This window comes from Humulus lupulus, chromosome 1 (genome assembly GCF_963169125.1).
Source record: "Humulus lupulus chromosome 1, drHumLupu1.1, whole genome shotgun sequence".
Lineage (NCBI taxonomy): Eukaryota > Viridiplantae > Streptophyta > Magnoliopsida > Rosales > Cannabaceae > Humulus > Humulus lupulus.
This window is the reverse complement of record NC_084793.1, coordinates 193,807,572-193,830,116: the sequence shown is the minus strand read 5'-3', so window position 1 is coordinate 193,830,116 and position 22,545 is coordinate 193,807,572. Positions and strand designations below refer to the sequence as shown.

The following is a 22,545-nucleotide window of genomic DNA, read 5'->3' as shown; positions in this document are numbered from 1 at the left end:
ATAACATTAAGCTCCAATAAATTAAAACTAAATAATTAAACTCTTTAATCATTATAGTTAATTTATTAATTATGATATTTCTCCACTATAATTTCATAATTGAACTCTTTATGTTATAGATTTACTTTTATAGAAATCTTATTTTAAGTTGTGCATTGATATAACCATCTTACAATAGTTCAACCATCTAATTAATTAGTTCATAAATTAGAATGGAAGAATTACCATTTTACCTTTCTAATTTACTTCTTATTCCTTAAGTACCATTAATTCACTAATGAATAATTAATCTATAATCTAATTATAGATTTGAGCTCAAAATCATTCGATTCCAGAATTAACCCTTAAGGGAACCAATATACGATCCGTTAGGACAGATTAGATTCCGTATTGTTGATACATGTTCCCAGCCATCCATGATATTAAATCTCCAAAACAAAAGTCATTAGCTTCATTCTATGAAGAGACCTTAACGAATGAATCAAAAGATTTAATAAACATGAACAGGAGTTCATGAACACTCAGGATTTAGGTTGATCTATAAATGATCATCATTTATGATATGAATTACAAGTCTTTATTATTAATGGTTTGTGTATAAAGACTTTTATTCATATCGGTCCATGTCATATATAATCATATTATATAAAAGACCTTTACCGAGATGTCTTACCACATCAATAACCCAAATCTAGATTATTTGTATCAACATGATACTCAGTAAACCGTACTTACAACCCCAATTAAAGAATTCCTTAACTTCAATTTGTTGTTGACTATTTTTATTCATTCATGTGATCTTAATTCTCTCATACTAATACAAGATCACATCCTCAATAATGAATATGGATTTTTTTTAATATTTACAAAAATTTCAAACAATAATCTAATAATCTAAATATAACAATAATAGACCATTGTATTTATTTATTCATTGAAATAATAAATGTCTTTTATATGCTTTTAGGACATACTCCTAAAAATTTCCCACTTGCACTTAAATCAAGTAAGGCATTTCTCTTAATCCCAAATTACATACATGACCCTCGAATTGCTTTGAAGGAAGCATCTTCGTAAACGGGTCTGCCAGGTTGTGTTCTGATGCGATTTTCAGAATGGACACATCTCCTCTATGTACGATTTCTCTGACTAAGTGGTATTTTGCGCTCTATATGCTTTCCCCTCTTGTGGCTTCTTGGTTCTTTAGAATTGGCCACTGCTCCACTGTTGTCACAGTAAAGAACAAGTGGTTTCTCCACTTCTGGAACCACTTCCAGATCCGTGTAGAACTTTTTCAGCCAAACTGCTTCTTTAGCTGCTTCACAAGTGACTATGTATTCAGCTTCCATGGTAGAATCATCTATAATGGATTGCTTAATGCTTCTCCAGACAACTACTCCACCACCAAGAGTGAATACTGACCCAGAAGTAGATTTTCTACTATCTTTGTCTAATTGAAAATCTGAGTCAGTGTATCCAATAGGTTCAAGTTCACTACCTGAATATACTAGCATATAGTTCCCCGTTCTCCTGAGATACTTAAGAATATGTTTCACTGCAATCCAGTGTTCCAAACCTGGATTTGACTGATAACGATTGACAATCCCTACTGCATAACATATGTCAGGTCTAATACATAACATTGCATACATTAGGCTCCCTACAGCTGATGCATAGGGATATTTTCTCATGTCCTCTTGCTCTTGTGGTGTCTTTGGACACTGATCTTTGCAAAGAGTAATTCCATGTCTGGTCGGCAATTGACCCTTCTTGGAATTTTCCATAGAGAATCTTTCAAGCACTTTATCAATATAATTTGCTTGTGAAAGTGCCACGAGCTTGTTCTTTCTATCTCTTAGAATTTTAATGCCTAGAACATAGCTCGCTTCTCCCAAATCTTTCATTTGGAATTTGTTAGCCAACCATTTCTTTAGATTTGATGATGTGTCTACATCATTCCCAATGAGTAGGATATCATAAATGTAAAGGACTAAGAAAACCAAAATTTTCCCTTTGATGTATTTATAAACACATGCTTCGTCAACATTTTGTTCGAAACCATATGTTTTAATAGTTTCATCAAATGTTAAGTTCCAAGATCTTAATGCTTGTTTCAATCCATAAATGGATTTCAACAACTTGTATACCTTTTGATCTTGATCCTTTTTAATAAACCCTTCTGGTTGTTCCATATATATGGTTTCATCAAGTTGGCCATTTAGAAAGGCTGTCTTGACGTCCATTTGCCAGATCTCGTAATCATAGATGGTAGCTATGGATAAAAGTATGCGAATGGACTTAAGCATGGCTACAAGAGAAAATGTTTCTTCATAATCTACACCCTCTCTGTGTGTGTAGCCTTTGGCCACAAGCCTTGCTTTATAAGTCTCTACCTTTCCATCTGCACCCCTTTTCTTCTTGTAGATCCATTTACATCCAATGGCTTTGACATTGATCCATGGCAGCTTGCCACTTATCAACATTAGGGTCTTCCATTGTTTCTTTAAAAGTCAATGGATCGTCCTTTTTAGTATCTAATACAAGAACGTGTGCCTCATGTTCGTAGCGAATAGGTTGTCTCACAATCCTCCCACTACGACGTTGCACTAGTTTTTCCTTTTCAGGAATTGTGGTTTCTTTGGTTGTTTTGTCATTAGTTGTTGCTGGTGACTTTACAACTTCATTTGAGACCATCTCCTCCATAACAACCTTACTGCGAGGTTTGTTGTTATTAACATAGTCATATTCAAGAAAAGTTGTATTTGTCGATACAAATGTTGTATTTTCTTTTGGACTATAGAAAATTCCACCTTTAGTCTCTTTGGAATATCCCATAAACATGCACACTTCAGAGCGTGATTCCAACTTCTCGGTCTTCCCTTTAAGCACGTGTGTAGGACACTCCCAAATTCGAAAATGGTGTAAACTAGGTCTACAAACATTCCATAATTCTATGGGTGTCTTTTGGATAGACTTAGATGGAACATCATTCAATATGTTTAGAGCACATTGAATCATATAGCCCCAGAATGACAGTGGTAATGATGAGAAACTCATCATTGATCTAACCATATATAATAACATTCTGTTCCATCTTTTTGAAACACCATTTTGCTGTGGCGTTCCAGGTGCAGTGAGTTAGGATTAAATGCCATGCTCATGCATATGGTCCTCGAATTCAAAATCCAAGTACTCTCCTCCTCGATTAGATCGAAGTGCTTTTAGTGATTTACCTAATTGTTTTTCAGCCTCTGCTTGAAATTCTTTGAACTTTCCAAAAGTTTCAGATTTTCTTTGCATCAAGTATAGGTAACCATATCTTGAATAATTGTCAATGAAAGTGACGAAATATTCACAACCTCCTCTTGCTTGTATATTAAGGGGACCACAAATATCCGTATGTACTAGCTGAAGTGGTTCTGTGGCTCTTGAACCTTTAGGAGAGAAAGGTCTCTTGGCCATTTTGCCTTCTAGACAGGATTCATAAACAGGGAGAGATCCAATAGATAGTTCTCTTAAAGGACCATCCTTTACAAGCCTATTTATTCTGTCAAGACCAATATGGCCCAATCTCCAGTGCCACGGATATGTTTCACTATTGGAATCAGTTTATGTAGAGTCCAAGAATTTTACTTTGCTAGTTAGACAGTAGTGGTAGTAGTAATAGCTAGAGTAAGTTATAGTATGTTTATTACTGTGGATTTTGGTTCAAGCCGGGACTTAGTTGAACACTCATAGCAACACTTATATATTTTATAAGTTTAACCTATAGTTTAAGAATATTAATTATAACATAAGGTTTGATTAATATAGTTGATTATAAAGATGTTATTTATTATACTATAAGGTTTAGATAGAACTAATAAGATCATGACACTTGTCGTGTGCATGTTTGATGGGAAATTAAGTATTTTTGATGAATAGTTTTATAAAAGAAATATTTGAAAACCCCAGAACCTACCAGCAGCTTTAAAATCGTATTATGACTTAGTAAAAGTTGTTTTCCCAATTCAAATTAAGCTGAAAAAGTGTAACTACGTGTATAATATTTCTGCGTATGCCGATATATCGCAGCTATAGGGGCAATATATCGCCACACGGGGAATACAATATACGTGAACTTCGCACAAACGCATCGATGAACCCTCAGGATATATATCGCCTACAATGGGCGATATATCAGCCCTAGGGCAAATTTTTCAAACATTTTTGAAACCGAGCTCATTTTATTCCTTAACCTCTTAGCAAGCCTCTGAACGTTTTGACCGATTCTTAAGCCTCTGCTAAACAAATATTCAAATGTTTTTCATGTAATATTCATTGTTTTTTTATTCAAGCTAAAAGAAGATCTTTACACTCCTTGAACTCTATAAATAGGACCTAGTACCCAGTCATTTCTCTCATTCTTCAAACTGTGTTCAGAGCCTTCAAGCTGCTAGGTTTACTATTGAGTGATAAACACTTGGGTTGGGTTATAAGCTTTATAAACACTTGGGAAGTAAGATAAAAAATGTGTTTTTCTATATCAAGGTGTAGTTCGGTTCTAGTACATTCAAAGGTATTCCTAATCTTAAGTTAATTTCAGTTTAATTCTTTAGTTTCTTTGGTTTTCTTTAGTTTTCATTCAGATCCTAACTCATTGTTTTCAACTCTTGGTTAGGTATTTAAGTTCTTTGAACTTAAGGTTTCCTTTCAGTAAGCTCTTCTTCTCGGTGGTTTAGTTCATTTCTTTTTCATCTCTTTCTTTTAGAAATACTCACCTTCTTATTGTTGGTTTTAGGAGTGTTCCAAATTCCGTCCTTGTTCTCATAAATCCCAGTTTTGGTAAGGAAAATAGGATAGATCTTGTATGTTATATGATATGTTATGCTTATGTTATGTTACATTATGTATAGTATGTTTATAGACCTTGGGCATATGACTTGTATAGCTAACAAGCCCCAATAATTTATGGGCATATGACTTGCTTAGCTAGCAAGCCCCACAAATCTATTGGGCATATGACTTGTTTAGTTAACAAGCCCCAAGTAGTATAATGGCCATTATAGTAGTATATGACATATGTTATAGTATATGTTTATGTTTATGTTTTTTGTTATTAGTAGATTTTCCTTGCTGGGCATTAGGCTCATTCCTTTATTTTATGTATGCAAGAAAATAGTTATGGCGGCGGAAGGATTCTTGGCAGCTTGGGGTTGTGTATTGAGGAAGAATGGATTCTGCGGACTGCGATAACGATTCGAGGACGACGTTATTTTCAGTCTTTTTAATTATGTTTCTATGTATTTTCCGCACTTGGTTTTGTAAACAATTTTAATTAAGTTAAAGTTATGTTTTATTTTTGAAACAATGGGATCCCATACCCTGAATTTATGTATTTCAACATTTACTTAGAGTTTTTAATAAAGTTTGTAAATGTTTCATATGTATGTTTTCGTGAAAGTAGTGTCTATGTATAGTAGTTTTAATGGTCCAAAGTCTTAGAATTAGTTGGGTCATTACAGTTTAATAGATCTAGGATTAGCTGTTTTAAATAATTCAGAATTATAAAAAAAAAATTCATTCATTATAAGTATGTAAAATTTGTTTATCCCAAAGCATTTGCATAGCATGTAAATAGATAATTTCTTCAAATAATAACTACTTTATTAATAAAAGAAATAAATGTTATGCAAAAATAGAAATAAGTTTCCAAACATTAATAATCAAAATTACTGATAATAAACTAAATTTCTAGACTGTAGTTTTCTTTGTTTAAATTGTTCAACTAACAATAAAATTACTAAATAAAACTACTCTCCAACTCCTCCAGCTCTTTACTCGCTATCAAAATCCTCATTAGTCTCTTCCTCTTTTTTAGGGTTCTGATTCTGTAAAGGAAAAACAAAAGAAAAATAGACTATTGGCATATATTTTTTAATCTACTATCCAAAAATTTGAATATGATATTCATAGTATTTGAATCTATTATTCAAAGTTGAAAAATATATGTAAATCTTATTTACCTTTTTCGTCTGATATAAACGATGACACTCAGCAAAGACTTCCTCTGTCATTGCTCGCCACATCTCATGTGCTGAGTCACAGTGTATATATTTTTCCTTTGTTTCGTCAGACATGGTTGAAAGCATGCAATAACGTGCCAACCGATCGGATTTCATCCAATTTGCATATTTTTCTTCTACTTCATAGCTAGTAGCCAAAGATGGTTCTGTTGGAGGTTTGTTACAGACGGTTGAGATCATCATTTTATAAGAAAAAATGGCCACACTACTACAAAACTGTACATAGATGACACACATGAGATGACGGTTTTAGTAGACCTGTCTTCTTGTGTTAAAAATAAACATATGACGACTGACTCTCTAGAACCGTCATGCCATGCACAACAAAACTTACATTAGACAATAGTTCTTAGAAGAATGTCGTCACGTGTTTATTTTTAACACAGTTAGACAGTTCTACTTAGATTGTTGTCTTATGTGCGTCGTCTTATTATTATTATTTAAGGCTTATTGATATTTTTTCCCTCGAACTATTACCGATCCAAATCGTGCCCCCCGAATTTTTTAACTGGTTAAAAATTCCCCCTTAATTATTCACGTTACTGAAATGTGGGACTTCCTTCCAATTTCGTTAATGGAATGGTGATGTGGCAGTTTGGTGGCTGATGTGGTATTGCCACGTCAATGCTTCATTTATAATATAAATAAGAAATAGGATTCTTGCCCCCGAACTATTACCATTACTAAATTGTGCCCCCTGATTTTTAAAAATTTACAATTAAACAATCTTTTGAATATTAAAAAAAATGAAAAAATCATTAAAATTAAAAAAAAAATTGATGGTGACAAAAAATTGGCTTGGGTGTTGGGCATGCGTCAGAATGAGGGTAGTGACATCGTCGACAGACTGGGCTCATGCAGGTCCCTTGCAACATTCAACTTTGGTGTCGCCTATGTCGCTTTAAGTTTTTATTTTGTATGATTTAATTTTTAAAAAAATGATTTTTTAGTTTAATGTTTTTAATATTTTCTTTTAAATATTCAAAATATTGTTTTAATTTTAAATTTTAGAATTCGATGGGCATAATTTGGTAACTGTAATAGTTTGGGGGGTAAAAGCCTATCTATTTTTAAAATTATACAAGTAGCAATCCACATCAGCACTCCAGTGTCGCCATATCACTATTCTGTTAGCAAAATTGGATGGAAGTCTCTCATTTCAATAACATGAATAGTTCAGGGGGAATTTTTAACAGGCCAAAAAATTCAGGAGGCACGATTTGGTAGTCGTAATAGTCCGGAAAAAAATCCTAATAAGCCTTTTTTTTAAAAGGGTATTAATATATTTAATATTATTGGATCACATATATATTTTAATATTTATAAAAAATATTGTCTAGACATATCTATTAATACTTTAATTAGTTGTTAAATTTTTATATATAATATTATACTTTTAATTAATTATATTATATTAATAATACTTAAAACTTAAATCAAATAAAATCATTATATGTCTAATATTAAGATATATTACTCATGCATATGTTTCTTATTTTTTTTAAACTAAAAATAATTTATATATAAAAAAAATTTAATCCACTTGTAAAAAAAAGATTATTCCTTAAAAAAGAAAAAAAATGTTTACATGTTTAATATGTGATATAATTTTTTTTAAAGTAATGAGTGACATAAATTAACCGTGTATTATAAAACAAATGAGATTTTATAATACACGAAATTAACAAAACAAAACAGTAAGAGAGACTCACTCAAAATAGCCCTCAATCGTCAAAAATAGCCCCAAATGAAATTAACAAAACAAGAAAAATCCCTAATCTTTTAATTCTACCAGTTGGCTTCTCTGAAACTCACTCAAAATAGCCTCTCAATCATTTTTCTCTCACGCTCACCCGCTCGATCTATTCTCTCTCACACTCAGCCCTCTCGATTCGTTCTCTCACTCAGCCTCTGCAAGAACTCAGCTCTCGTCTCTCTCCATAACGTCGAGCTGCTCTCTTTCACACTCAGCCTCGGCAAGAACCAGGCCACCATGGGGTAAACTAGGCAGACCTCCAATTGTTTATGAGGTAATTTTTTTTTAGATTCAATTTAATATGGAGAAAATACTTTAAATATAGTCACTGTATTTTTTTGTGTTGGAATTATTTTTAATTAAGAGAATCACTCTGCAACCGAGAGTTTTATGTGTACATAAAAGATTGAAGTGCTGGTTTTTGTTGAGTTTTAAAGTACTTGTTTGAAGAGTTGTTGTTCATAATTATTTCCTGTGCATACCAGTTGTTTGTTTCATTGTTTGTACTGAGTTTGAGTGCATAAATGTTTATTATTGGTGCTAAGGTGTCATTACAGGATCTTGATATTGTGTAGGAATTATTTTTGGGTGTTCAAGGTGTTATTACAGCTGAGAGTTGTCTTGACAACACCAAGATTGATTTTTTTCTTCACTGTTTTGGAACAAATGTTTTTTTCAAAAATTCAGAGCAAAGGGATCAAAGTTGATACAATAAGAGAGACAATCTTGTTCTTTTTGGATTTTAAGGCATTTGCTTTTAGCTCATGATTATAGACCATAGAGACAACCTTTATTCCTTTTGCAACATTTTCCCAATGATCATTACCACCTTTCATTTTCCATAGCAGTTCAAATTATGTACTTTCTTACTTCATGGTTATTCAAGCCCTTGCCATTTTCTTTTTTCAAGTGTGAATATGTGATTATATGAAGCATACATTAGCAAGAAGGATATTCATTTGTAATTGAACAACATAAGGTTATCAATATGGCAGTAAATGAAAGTTGCACACTTTGTATGAAGAATGCATAAATGTGATTTATGAGCACATAATAATAGTTTATGCATAATGGCATAGAATAGTAAAAGTCAGAACCATGCTCTCAGCACTGTGGGGTAATGCATAGTATGACCATTTCCTTTCTTTTGTTCCCTCCATTGAGATAAAAGGATTCTTCCTGCCTTTGTCTTTCCAAAATTTCAAAACAAAAGTTGTTTTATGTGGTATTTGCTTGAATTGGTTTAGTGTTCTGACTTTCTTTGTCATGACAAAAGACATTGATATTGTGACGAACTTGAAGCAAAGACTTTTGAAGTTTGACTTCTAATGCAAATTCCTTTGCGTGTGAAACTCAAGTAAAGCTAATTAACTTAATTATTGCTATTATGTCAAGTATTTCAATTATTTTGTTAGTCTCTCAATTAAAAATCAACAAGTATGTACACATATTACTATAATAAGTGCCACCTAATACTTTGTATCATTAGGGCCAATGAAAACAGATCAGGATCATGATTCATTTATTGGAATCAAATCATTACCAAGAATCTGTAATCTTGTAATATTGGGGCAGCCACAAGCTTAAGGTTTTTAATTATTTTATTATTTGAGTTGTTTTCTTTCACCTTTTCTCTACATGGAATATTTATGTTTTCTTTGAATTTTGAACATAATAAAAACCTCACCACAAATATGTATCAGTAATAAAAACTTGGCTTTTGTTTAAATCATAAAAGGGTAATTTTCTTTTCATTAGCCAAATCATCACGACAGTTATATTAAGAGCAAAAGAAGAGGAAAAAAAAAAGACAAATTAAAGACAATACAAGAGCTACATTACCATCCTTTCAAATTTCTACATCACAAATTTCTGGAAATGAATCAATTAAATCTACAAAAATCTACCAAATTTTACATATAACTCATCTTTCTTTTTTCCTACTGTTATTTCTTGATGCAAAACTAATTGAAACCACATCATATTGAGTTAGAAAAAAATATACCTTTACATGGTATTCCTTTGGAAAACAAATGAAGTTTAGCTGATTTTTTATGATAGACATTTTCCTTTTTTCTTTTTCTATTTTTTTTGTTTGCTATCTTTGATGCCTTTTGTTTTGTGTTACTTTATTTGGTTTGGTTGTAATGTGCTTTGTTTTTTGTCATGACAACTACTATAGTTAATTCATTGACTGAGTTTCGTCTCCTTTGCTGCTACCCCAGGTTTGTATATGCATGAATATCCTTTTGCAATGACATCTTTAAGAGACTAAAATTAGATTAGAAGTGAGTGCCATATAAAAAAGTAAGAGAATGAGAGTTGGTTTAGTGTTCTTTTTTTGTCATGACAGCTACTATAGTTAATTCATTGACTGAGTTTCGTCTCCTTTGCTACTACCCCAGGTTTGTATATGCATGAATATCCTTTTGCAATGACATCTTTAAGAGACTAAAATTAGATTAGAAGTGAGTACCATATAAAAAAGTAAGAGAATGAGAGTTGGTTTAGTGTTTTGACTTTCCTTGTCTCTAAAAATTGTTTTACTTAAATTTTGCTAGAATTTTTAATGGTTGTGAGTAGATTAATATGATTACCATTAACATATGTATTTACATTTTCTTTCTTCTCATTGCTACATTATTAATCTGGCAGGTTCCATGTTACATTTCTCAGTTGTTTCAAGTGACCTTTAGTTATTGTTCTAAGAAAAATTGTTTATCATTCACTAGCTCACTTGAATTTGTGTTCTAACTTAGGATATTTGTTCACATGAATTACATGCATGAAACACAATTAATTTATGTATATGTGTTGTTACTCCAAAAGACATCTATATTACTTTTCATCTGTCCAACGTTTGGTGGTTCCCAACCTAACCAACCTTTCATTCTTATCTTCTATAGTCTTTTTTTTAGATGATATTTTCTACAGTCTTGACTTGAGCTTTATTTAATTGATTGCATTTATGGGTATTCCATTCTAATTTATTTTTTTCTATCTTAGGATTTTGTAGATTGTTTATTCATTTATGTATTTCTCCATCACATTTAAGTATATATATATGTATAAATGCGCTTTTTGGTATTAGAGGTTGCAAGACTTATTAATATCAATATTTATAACAAATTTCTTGAACATATACATGATTATGCGGGTGTTAAATACGTATTTTATTTTGTATTTTATTTTTACATGAGATGGTTTTAGCATATTTTTTTATATGTAATAGATAAAATCCATCTTTCTTTAGACATCACCAATTTCAATTGAATTGAATTATACGAAGACATGATTAGTCGTGTTATTAAGCTTTATGCATATATTTGTTAAAAAAACATCCATATATTTATATACTATAAAAGAAACAAGATTTTTGATATTTGGTTTGGGGTATATTTCTTCAGTTTATATATACATATATATATCTTTTTTCTTTTATCTTTTTCAAGCCATGTGATTGTGAATATCTTGATTGAATAAAATTGTAAGGCTTTGTATGAGTGAACTAAATTTGTTTTATAGGCCAATTTTTACATATAAATCATCTTTATTTTTTCCTACTTTTTCCTACTGTTATTTCTTGATGCAAAACTAATTGAAACCACATCATATTGAGTTAGAAAAAAATATACCTTCACATGGTATTCCTTTGAAAAACAAATGAAGTTTAGCTGATTTTTTATGATGGACATTTTCCTTTTTTCTTTTTCTAATTTGTCTATTTGCTATCTTTGATGCCTTTTGTTATGTGTTACTTTATTTGGTTTGGTTGTAATGTACTTTGTTTTTTGGTCATGACAACTACTATAGTTAATTCAGTGAATGAGTTTCGTCTCCTCTGCTACTACCTCAGGTTTGTATATGCATGAATATCCTTTTGCAATGGCATCTTTAAGAGGCTAAAATTAGATTAGAAGTGAGTACCATATGAAAAAGTAAGAGAATGAGAATTGGTTTAGTGTTCTGACATTCCTTGTCTCTAAAAGTTGTTTTACTTAAATTTTCCTAGAATTTTTAATGGTTGTGAGTAGATTAATATGATTACCATTACCATATGTATCTACATTTTCTTTCTTCTCATTGCTACATTATTAATCTGGCAGGTTCTATGTTACATTTCTGGGACCTTTAGTTATTGTTCTAAGAAAAACTGTTAATTATTCACTAGCTCACTTGATGTGATTTCTCTTTTTGTTTCTCAGACATTCAAGAAATGAGGTCAATTCCATGTTCAAAAGATTCTTAATGCATTAATCCATGTTTCAACCATTTTATCTGAGAGTTTGGATTATATGTATGGAGGAGAGATTTTATATCTAAAAATTGTATTTCTTATTTTCATTTGGTATTATTATTTTGGAAGACGAGTTAACATGCTCTTGTGAATCTAAGTTTATTGTTATTTTAATGGAAAATCTAAGTTAGTTATTTGATGATATCAAACTCGTATTTTTTGCTCTGTTTGTGCTTGTTATAGCATTATGTTGTGTAGATGCTTACTGCTTTAATGATACTACAATAAAGAAAAATTATAAGTGTTATCAAAACTAATATATTATAATAATTCAAACTCTTATAAGCATAAAATTGTGTTATGCAAACTATTTTTATAGAATGTAGAAAATGTGTTATTATAAAGTGTACAATAATACTGTTTTATTAGTACAAAAAAGGGTTATATAATTTATTATGAAAAACATATTGAAGCACTTGTCTATTTATTAATGTAATACTACAAGTATATTGTTGCAGTAATTTCTTTATTTTAGCACATTCAAAACAACAGTCTTATGTGATAAGACATGGTTTTAATGATGGATAAATTGTATGACTGTTGTAACATATTTTCTTTTATTAATTGTGATTTTTTTTCTACAATGGGTGGAAGTGTTTATAAAATATCTATTTTAGCTATACATAAAATGACTTATGTAGTTGAATTATTTGTAACATCTAATTTATGGTTCATGTTTAATATAGTTAGGTTGAGACAAAAACTTGTATTGAATATTGGTTTGGGCATAGAAGAATAAAACTAGCATTCTTTTGGTAAGTTTACTAAACTATGAATTTACTTTGATTTTATTTAAGGTGCACATTATGTATGGTTTTGGGAATTTTACTTTTAATACTTGATTATATTATGTATTGTTCTGGGAATTTTCTGTGTGTAGGAAGTTTTTATAAAATATGTATAGGGGAGATGATGCCTAATTATTAAATTAGTTGATGATCATTATGGTGATATGTTGTAATTGAACATGTGTCTTGGGAATTTTATGCATGTAAGAAGGTTTTAGTCAAACTTATAGAAGAGGTTTCGCCCAAATTTTCAAAAAATGAGTAGGAGTTGGATGGCGAAAGATAGGTTATCAAAGGAATATGAAGATGGAGTTGAGAGTTTTATTGAAATAGCCTTGAAAAATACAGTGGATCCTAAGAGAGTTCATTGTCCATGTCAAAAGTGTTCTAATTTGAAAAAATTGGATATAAAGGAAATAAAAAATCATTTGTATTTCAATGGAATAGACAAAACTTATGTTAAGTGGATATGGCATGGAGAACAAGTTGAGTCTACCCCCAAAGTACACAATGAAAATAAAGAATTTGCTCAAGTGTTTGATGACCCTATAGAGATGATGAGAGATGCAGATGATCGATTTGTGGATAGGCCAGAAGAATTTGTAAAGTTCTTAGGAGGTGCAGAGAAACCAATTTTTCCAGGGTCACCTATGTCAAAGTTGGTTGTTTTGGTAAAATTATACAATTTAAAAGCTGGTAGTGGTTGGAGTGACATAAGTTTTACAAAGTTGCTTGATTTGATGAAGGAGATTTTACCAAAAGACAATGAGATGCCTTCTTCCCTTTATGAGGCGAAAAAAACTCTGTGCACTTTAGGAATGGATTATAAAAAGATACATGCCTGCCCTAATGATTATGTTTTATATCGCAACAATTTAGAAAATGCAACCGAGTGCCCTACGTGCAAGACATTGAGATGGAAGAGAGGTACAGAAGGAAAAGAAGGTAAGAAAGGGATTCCAGCTAAAGTATTATGGTATTTGCCACCGATACCAAGATTTATACGTTTGTTTCGGAATCCAGAACATGCTAAAAGTTTAAGATGGCATGAGGATGGAAGGATCAAAGATGATAAACTAAGACATCCAGCAGATTCATTAGCTTGGAAAACTATCGATGAGAAATGGCCTGTAATAAAAAAGGATCCTAGGAATCTTCGACTTGGTCCTTCAGCTGATGGCATCAATCCATTTAGCAATATGAGCTCGTCTTACAGTTGCTGGCCAGTGATATTATGTATTTACAACCTCCCTCCTCACCTTTGCATGAAAAGAAGATTCACAATGCCGACTTTGTTAATTTCAGGAAGTAAACAACCTGGAAATGATATAGACGTCTATTTGGCACCGTTGATAGATGATTTAAAGTTGTTGTGGGATGGAGTGGACTGTTATGATTCTTTTAGTAAAGAAAGTTTTATACTGAGAGGGTTACTTTTATGGACAATTAATGATTTTCCAGCTTATAGAAACTTGTCGGGGTGTTATGTTAAGGGTTATAAAGGATTTCCAATATGTGGGGAGCAAACAAGTGCAACAAGATTGAAGTTTTGTAAAAAGACTTGTTACATGGGGCATAGAAGGTTTCTACCTGCAGATCATTATCTTCGTAATCAAATGAAAGCCTTTAATGGTAACCAAGAACTACGAGGACCTCCACCAATAATGACTGGTGAAGAGATTTATGAAGAGATTCGTTTGATAAATAATAGATTCGGAAAACCAGTCACAAATACCAAAGAATGTGAAGACATTGAAAGTAGGGTCAAATCAAAGGGTAAAAGTAAGACGAGTAAGAAACGAAAACGTAGCAAGAAACATCAAGTGAGCAATGATGATTCTTTGAATACTACATGTTGGAAAAAGAAATCAATTTTTTTTGAATTGGAGTATTGGAGACATTTGTTAGTCAGACACAATCTCGATTTCATGCATATTGAGAAAAACATATGTGATAGTTTGATAGGAACTTTACTCAATATTCCTGGAAAAACTAAAGATAGTATATCTGCTCGTCGTGATCTCGCTCTAATGTCTGAATCGAAAAAAGAGCTGGCTCCTAAAGTAGAAGAGAATCGAACATATTTACCTCCAGCATGTTACACATTAAAAAAAGATGAGAAACACCAATTTTGTGAAACATTGACAAAGATTAAGGTGCCAGATGGTTTTTCATCGAATATTCAAAATTTGGTTTCCTTGAAAGATTGTAGACTACAGGGTCTAAAGTCTCATGACTGTCATGTGTTAATGCAACAAATGCTTCCAATAGCTATTCGAGGCTTTTTAGAAAATCCCGTGAGAAATGCTATAACCAGAATGTGTTTCTTCTTTAATGCCCTTTGCTCTAAAGTTATTGACGTATCAAAGTTGGAGGTTATTCAATTGGAAATTGTGAAGACTTTGTGCTTGTTCGAACAATATTTTCCTCCATCTTTCTTTGATATAATGGTTCATTTGGCAGTTCATCTAGTTAGAGAAGTCACCTTGTGTGGGCCGGTTTGTTTTCTATGGATGTACCCTTTCGAGAGGTTGATGAAAATTTACAAGGGTTATGTGCGAAATCGAAGTCGTCCAGAGGGTTGTATAGTTGAATCTTATATAGTTGAAGAAGCAGTTAAATTATGTTCTGAGTATATGGTCAATGTTGACTCAATTGGAATTCCAATAAGGGCAAGAGAAGGAAAAACCTACTTTAATGGAAAAAGAAGATTGGGAGGTTGCTCATCAAAATGTCTTGGAGAATACAGTTGAGGTTCAACCTTATATAGAGTAAGTACATTATTTAAATTAATTTTCTTAACTTAAACAAATATTTTTAGTGATTATTATGTTGTAGTAACAATATTATTCAATACAGAGAACATTTGCAATATCTAAATAAGGAAAATCGAACAAAATCTAGAAAGCATATTCAAGAAGAGCATCATCGTACCTTTCAACATTGGTTTCTTGATAAGGTGATGTTTTACTTTAAAATGAAAACTCCAATATAAACCATTTTTAACGATTGTTTTCAAAATGTAATTAAGGTATTATTCATTAATGTAGATTCAGAAAGAGTTGACCGATGAGTTGCATGAAGTTACCGAAACTTTGAGATGGCTTTCATTAGGTCCGACTCGATTGGCAATTAAGCACGACGTGTTTATAATTAATGGTTGTAGGTTCAACACTAAAGCTCGTGATGATGTTAGGGTCACCCAAAATAGTGGTGTAAGTATTGTAGCTCAAACCTTGCAAGTCTCTAGTGCACGTGACAAGAACCCTATATATGGTGAGATGAAATTTTATGGTGTCATTCAAGAAATATGGGAGCTTGATTATCATGAATTTAGGATACCGATGTTCAAGTGTGATTGGGTAGACAGCAAAAATGGTGTGGAGAAAGAAAAGTTAGGTTTCATTAAAGTTGATTTGAATAAAATAGGACATAAAAAAGACTCATTTATAATGGCAAGTCAAGCTAAACAAGTGTTTTATGTTGAGGATCCTTCTTCATCAAGATGGTCAATAGTGCTTGCTTCACAACCAAGAGACAAAGTGCATGATGACGATCAACAACATGACTTTGGTGAATTACAAATTTCAGAAAAAGAGTGTGGTTTTATCCCTGAGTTTGAGGGAGTTGAAGCAACTGTTGGGCCATATGTACGAAAAGATGGTGATGGAATTCGGATAGTAAGATTTCATTTTTATAAATGACATATAATATTATCTTTTACTATAAATTTTCTTCGTTGATCTTAATATTTCTTTTACTTAAAAATTTACTTCATTGATTTTTACATTTTCTAATAATTTGTGTTTCATGTGTTGACAGGATCATGGACCCATTTGATGAGCACCTTGAGGAGTACCTAGAGGGTGATGATGAGCAAGCTGATGTTGATTCCATTGATGAGCAGACTGATGGTGGTTCCATGGATGTTGAGCACGAGGAGGAGGATAATAATAAAGAGAACGCGGAAGATAAAAAGAAAACACATAAGCGGACACGAGGCATAGTGCGATTGACGAAGATCATACCAGATAAAATTAAAGGAATCAAACGCCATTTGAGGTTCAATAGCAGGGGCAATCGATCGAGACCCCAAACAGAGAGCTTCAATGTTATTTAGAAATGCAAGCCAAAAGTATGGTGCCAATTAACATTGACAATTGGCGCAAAGTTCCTAAATCTATATTGGACAGCTTATGGAAGGATGTCAATGTAAGACATTTTACTATGTTTTGAAATAAATTGATGAGTTTTATATTTTCTTTTGCTTACAAAGTTTCTTAAACTATTTGCAGCTAGCTTTCCACCTAGATGAGAATATGCGAAAAAATATTATTGGCTCAATGGGTAATAAGTGGAGACAATTCAAATGTAATTTGAACAAGAAGTTTATAGTCCCTTACCTTAATGACCCATCTCTTTTGGAAGCAAACCTTCGTGGTCTCGATAAACCTCCACCAAGCTATCATATAGAAGAAACACATTGGAAAGAATTTTTCAAGAGAAGGACATCCAAAGAGTTTCAAGATTTTAGAAAATTACAACAAGAAAGGCGTAATCATTTACAATACCCTCATAGGACTTCACGCCATAGCTATACTGAATTGGAAGCTGATTTAGTAAGTACATATATAGAACGTATTATGCCTGATTTTATGTTTTCTTCATTTGATGTTAAAATTGACCTAATTCTATCACATGCAGCAAGCTAAGTGGGGCACAACAGAGCAAATAGATCGATCTATACTCTGGAAGGAGGCCAGCAAATATTCTTCTGGCAACTATGTCATCGAGCGTGACAAGGTCAAGGGAGAGGCCATCGTAAGTTGTAAAATGTTAAATGGCTTTTGGTAATTGTTTTATATTTTAGTAACAAACATATAATTGATTAAATTTTGTACAGGAAGACATGCTTGAGCAAAGAAAAGAGGGCAAACTGATTGAAATCGGAACAAATGACATCCTAACACAAGTGTTAGGTACTGCTGAGCACCCCGGTCGAGTTCGAGGCCAGAGTCGAGGTGTCACACAAAAAGACTACTTTCATAAGCCTATTGGGGGGGGGGGTCTAAGAGGCTTGCAGAAAAAATAAATTGAGTTCGAATGACAATCCAACATACGACATAGGGAAGAGATTGAAAAGTTGAAAGAATCGTTCATGTCCAAGCTTGAAGAATTATCAACCAAGATGGCACATATGCAAGCTAACTTTGGTAGTCATTCTAGCTTTGGCAGCCATTCTAGAGTCAATAAAATAGAAGTTGAGGCACCAATTGACACTGCTCCAGAAGTTGAGGCACCGATGGACACTACTCCAGATTTTGAGGCACCAATTGACACTACTCCAGAAGTTGAGGTACTGATGGACAATACTCCAGGAATTGAGGCACCTGTTGACACTAGTACTTTGTATGAGACACCTACACCTTCACCTTCTATTCATCCTGAGCCACTAAAGGTAAATTCTCTTATATTTTTTAAGAAATGATTATTTAACTTATACTAACTATAACATCATTGCAGAAAGATGTTAAGTGCAAATTATACATTGGGCAAGGTTGTGATGTTGTGGCTCTTGGTTGGGTGGTGGCTACCAAAGGCAATGTACATGGGAAAAGTTTAGCACCTGGTAACTATCGCGTGGTTGTTGATAGATGTCTAGATGGGAGTGCAAAACTACCTGTCTCAGTTGGGGATGAGATGACTCTTGTAGTTCATGCGGTCAACAGTTATGTTGCTTGGCCATCGCATCTGATCATTACTTATGATCATGAACAGGTAACTTTTAGTGTGCTGTAAAAATTTTCATCTTGATAGATCCATAAATGTTTAATTTCATGGAGAGAGAGGGAGTAAATTGTGTAATAGATGGGGATTTTGACAAAGAAATATATGGTGTGGTACTGGTGAGGAGCCATGTGCCAAAGGAATTGACATAACATACTTAATTAGTCTCTTAAATTATATATTTACATTATTGGTTTTGGTTGAAATACAACCTATAAATTGCAAGTGCTGCTGCAGACAGGTAATAAAATAGTGTGTTAGAAACTTCTCTTTTGCGATATTTTGTCTTTCTCATTATGCCTCCCATGTACAACCATATATGTTCACACTCCTAAATTCTTACATTTTTTAATACATTTGTTCTCACCTACTACAACTAAACGAATTATAGCCCTCCATGAAGAATATTATATATATATATATTTATACATGTATATATGAAAGGAAGAGATCAATTTTGGACGGGCATTTGCATTGATAATAAATTGAATGTATTATGTGATTTTTTTATCTAACTTTTCTATGTTAATTGTGAAGGAACCTAAGAGACTAAAGAGAAAGAGGATTTCAGCAGCTTGTCCGCCAACACAAGACCTAAAACATCCTCCACAACATCTTCCCACTACTCAAGAAGAGGCAGGATCAAGTATGGCTAGTAAGTCGCCGATTATCTTCAAGGTTCTCACTGGACTTCCGATGTTTTTGAAGATACTTCTAGGTTCAGTTAAGTACGTAGAACCAGGATTCATGATTGACATTGTTATGGAGACCAATATTATGGGCGAACAATATACCTTATATATCTCAAATGAGGATATAGTACACTTTGGACTTATGGAAGAAATCGGCGTGTCTTGCGTTTCATTCTATATCAGGTAAATTTTAAATTAATAAACATTATATATTTTAAGTATAACTATAATATCATTAACTTTCATGTATGTAGTATAATATATTCCGAGTTGTGCGATGGAGAGATATCACACTTTTTTGGTTTCATTGAGCCATCGTGGTCATCGAGAATTGGGAAAAATATGGATAATCGGGCTGAAATTATCTCAGAGTGTATCAATAACACAGTAATGGGTCAAACTTGGTTAATGCCATACCATTTCTTGTAAGTAAATTTTTCATTTAATATTAATTTTACTTATACCTTATGATGTTTATTTTAATAAATTTGTTCAAATGCAGACGTCACTGGATGTTAGTGATCATTGATCCAGATGACCATACATGTTACTATCTTGATCCACTTAGAAAATCTCCTCCAAATGATTTGAAGAACCTTATGAACAAGTAATACATTTGAAACTCATTTTAGAATATAATATGGTTATTTGATATGGAAATAAAAAATTAATATGCTCTTCATATTGATGTATATATAGTGTCTCTTCACACATTAAGCGAAAGACAGGAATGAATTAAAAAAAATTACAAGTGGAAAATAGTCAATTGCCCTCGTCAAACATCGTCAGTAGAATGCGGCTTTTATATCATAAGGATGATGAAGGACTATTGCTTGAATGAGACACCAATGCGATGGCTAACTAATAATGTAAGTGTATTTATTAGTATTGAACTACAATTCTATTGGATTTAATTTCTGACTTAGTTTTTATTTTGTGTTTTGTAGTGTGGTGGAAAAAATACATATACACTTGACGAAATTAATGAAACTCGAAATGAATGGGCAGCCAAGCTTCTTGAGCGGATGAGTCATAGCTAGAGTAACTTTTGAAATCAGAATTAAAAAATATATTAATTGTAGTATTTAGTTAGTACTTACATAGTTATTCCAAGTGTATATTTTGATATTGCAATTTTTAGATTTGGAACATACTGAGTTCTATTGATTTTGTCTGCCTATTGATTATGTCTGAACTATGTTGTAATTACACAGGAAATTATGAATGAATATAGTGGTTGAAAATAGAGAAATGAAAAAATTCTCATATTCTACATGGGACGTCGGTCTCCACGAACTTGTCGTCTTATGTATTGCAGGGGACGATGCTTGCACATAAATTTTCATCTCATGTACTGCAGGAAGATGACGCTTTAGTAGGAACTTTCGTCTCATTTATTACAGTGGATGACGCTTGCACATAAATTGTCGTCTCATGTACTACAAGAGACAACGTTTGTATAGGACCCATCATCTCATGTACGACAGGAGATGACACTTTTATTTCAACTGTCGTTTTATGCTTTACATGGCATGACATTGCATGGGACGATGGTATTAGAACCGACGTATGAGAGTCCATACAACGGTTTAAAACGATCATCTCATGTCAATTTTGTAGTAGTGTCAACATGCCTCGAAACTAGTGTTGCATATTTTCAAGTTCAAAAACCAAGAATTTGAGAAAAGCATTAGTGTGCAATTCACCAATAGACATTTTTGCTGGGAATAAATAAATATAAATATTATTATATTTAGAAAAATAAATATCAAAGTTTCGAAAATTAAACGTGATGCATGAGCACAATTAAAACAGATAAAATAAAGTTTAATTTCCACGATAAAACTTTCTAACAATTAAAGTGTCGCATTAGGGTCGGTCAAATTAATCTCAGAGAATTTCTAAGACATTCTTATCTTTATTGTTTAAAACTTAAAATAACTCATTATAGTCTCTTTTAAACATTAAAGTACCGCTTAGTTTGGTCAAGTTATGATTATCCACTGGAAAAGCTTAATCATAACTTTGTGAGTGTAACCCATTATTTCGGAGTTCATGACTTAACTTAGGACATGCCGCCTTAGGGTCGGTCAAACCTAAAATACATCATTAGTTCCTATCTTTGTAAGAAATATAATCTTGCTATTGACATGTCTAGACACCTTCCTTAGGGGGACGGAAACAAAGCCCCCGCGAGGCGCAATTCATATCTCACGGTGTTATATTAGTAATGGAGACCACGGGTTATGTTGAGTTATCAACCCTCTCCCACTCACTATTTTGAAATAAGTGTTTTTAATCTAATTAATTCCAAATTAATTATAGATTCTTTTAACTTTATGAACATAATTTAAAATTGGTAAGAAAGCAAGTTTCTAGGTCCATATCCAATTTTAAATTACCAATTATGTTCATCTAAACTTTACTAAAAAACAATTTTAAAATAAAGTTGGTTTAAAGAAATTAAGTCATAAAGACTTTTAAAAAAATGGTGTGATATTTTACCAAGTTTTTAAAGAATAAAACTAAGTAATTTATATGCAATTGGTTTCGCAAAACAAATCATATAAACATATAGGACAATCCTAATAATCATGTTTCTACCAATGAGATGCATGATAATGACTGTGTGTGTGTTTTTTTTATGTATGACACAAAATGCATGAACATATTATCAATCACATGAAAATAATTATTTAAATAAATAAACAATAAATGTTGAACTGGGTGCTTTTGGGTATTTCTAATTTTACAACATCTTTATAAAATTAAAATAAAATAAAAAAACGCATTGATCTCCATCGGGCTTGTTCACTTTACTTTCGGTAGGATACGTGTCGTTGGTCTAGAATAATAATAAGAAAATGATTTTCTAATTATCTTGATTAATTAAAACAAAACTTTTAAATAATCATAATTTTATTTTCCTTCTAATTAAAACAACTTTTAATTAAAAAACAGAAATAAATTTAATTAAAATCTGTAATTTTGAAAAATAAATTTTTAAATAAGATATTCAAAAAATTTTGTTAGGATAACAAAATTATCTCATTATTTAAATATCAAATTTCTAACAAATAGGATATTTAACATTTTAGAAATTAAAAAAAAATAACAAATTAATTTCAGAAAAAAAATTATGGACCAGTAAGACGGGGAC

At 32.1% G+C, this 22,545-nt stretch overlaps 2 protein-coding genes across 2 annotated transcripts; both read left to right on the top strand.

Annotated features, from left to right (window-relative positions):
• Positions 1-11,575: 11,575 nt before the first annotated feature.
• LOC133825911 (uncharacterized) lies at positions 11,576-17,026 on the top strand. Its single transcript, XM_062258780.1, has 7 exons — positions 11,576-11,677; positions 12,805-12,873; positions 12,999-15,531; positions 15,578-15,677; positions 15,766-15,865; positions 15,957-16,504; positions 16,729-17,026. Exons 3-7 carry the CDS (start codon positions 13,164-13,166, stop codon positions 17,024-17,026), a joined length of 3,414 nt encoding a protein of 1,137 aa, XP_062114764.1. The 5' UTR covers positions 11,576-11,677; positions 12,805-12,873; positions 12,999-13,163.
• A 245-nt stretch (positions 17,027-17,271) lies between these two features.
• On the top strand, positions 17,272-19,572 carry LOC133825895 (uncharacterized). The gene is made up of 5 exons (XM_062258779.1): positions 17,272-17,525; positions 17,611-17,727; positions 17,814-18,364; positions 18,430-18,684; positions 19,231-19,572. The coding sequence occupies exons 3-5, from the start codon at positions 18,065-18,067 to the stop codon at positions 19,570-19,572; spliced, it is 897 nt and encodes a 298-aa protein (XP_062114763.1). The 5' UTR covers positions 17,272-17,525; positions 17,611-17,727; positions 17,814-18,064.
• The last annotated feature ends 2,973 nt before the right edge of the window (positions 19,573-22,545 follow it).

Bases quoted from the DNA above. Each gene is read 5' to 3' on its own strand.
- LOC133825911 (XM_062258780.1), top strand. From the start codon at position 13,164: ATGAGTAGGAGTTGGATGGCGAAAGATAGGTTATCAAAGGAATATGAA. The intron at 15,866-15,956 runs GTGATGTTTTAC...TCATTAATGTAG, and splicing joins AACATTGGTTTCTTGATAAG to ATTCAGAAAGAGTTGACCGA. The intron at 16,505-16,728 runs GTGTGGTTTTAT...ATGTGTTGACAG, and splicing joins TTACAAATTTCAGAAAAAGA to GATCATGGACCCATTTGATG.
- LOC133825895 (XM_062258779.1), top strand. From the start codon at position 18,065: ATGTCCAAGCTTGAAGAATTATCAACCAAGATGGCACATATGCAAGCT. The intron at 18,365-18,429 runs GTAAATTCTCTT...ACATCATTGCAG, and splicing joins TTCATCCTGAGCCACTAAAG to AAAGATGTTAAGTGCAAATT. The intron at 18,685-19,230 runs GTAACTTTTAGT...TTAATTGTGAAG, and splicing joins TTACTTATGATCATGAACAG to GAACCTAAGAGACTAAAGAG.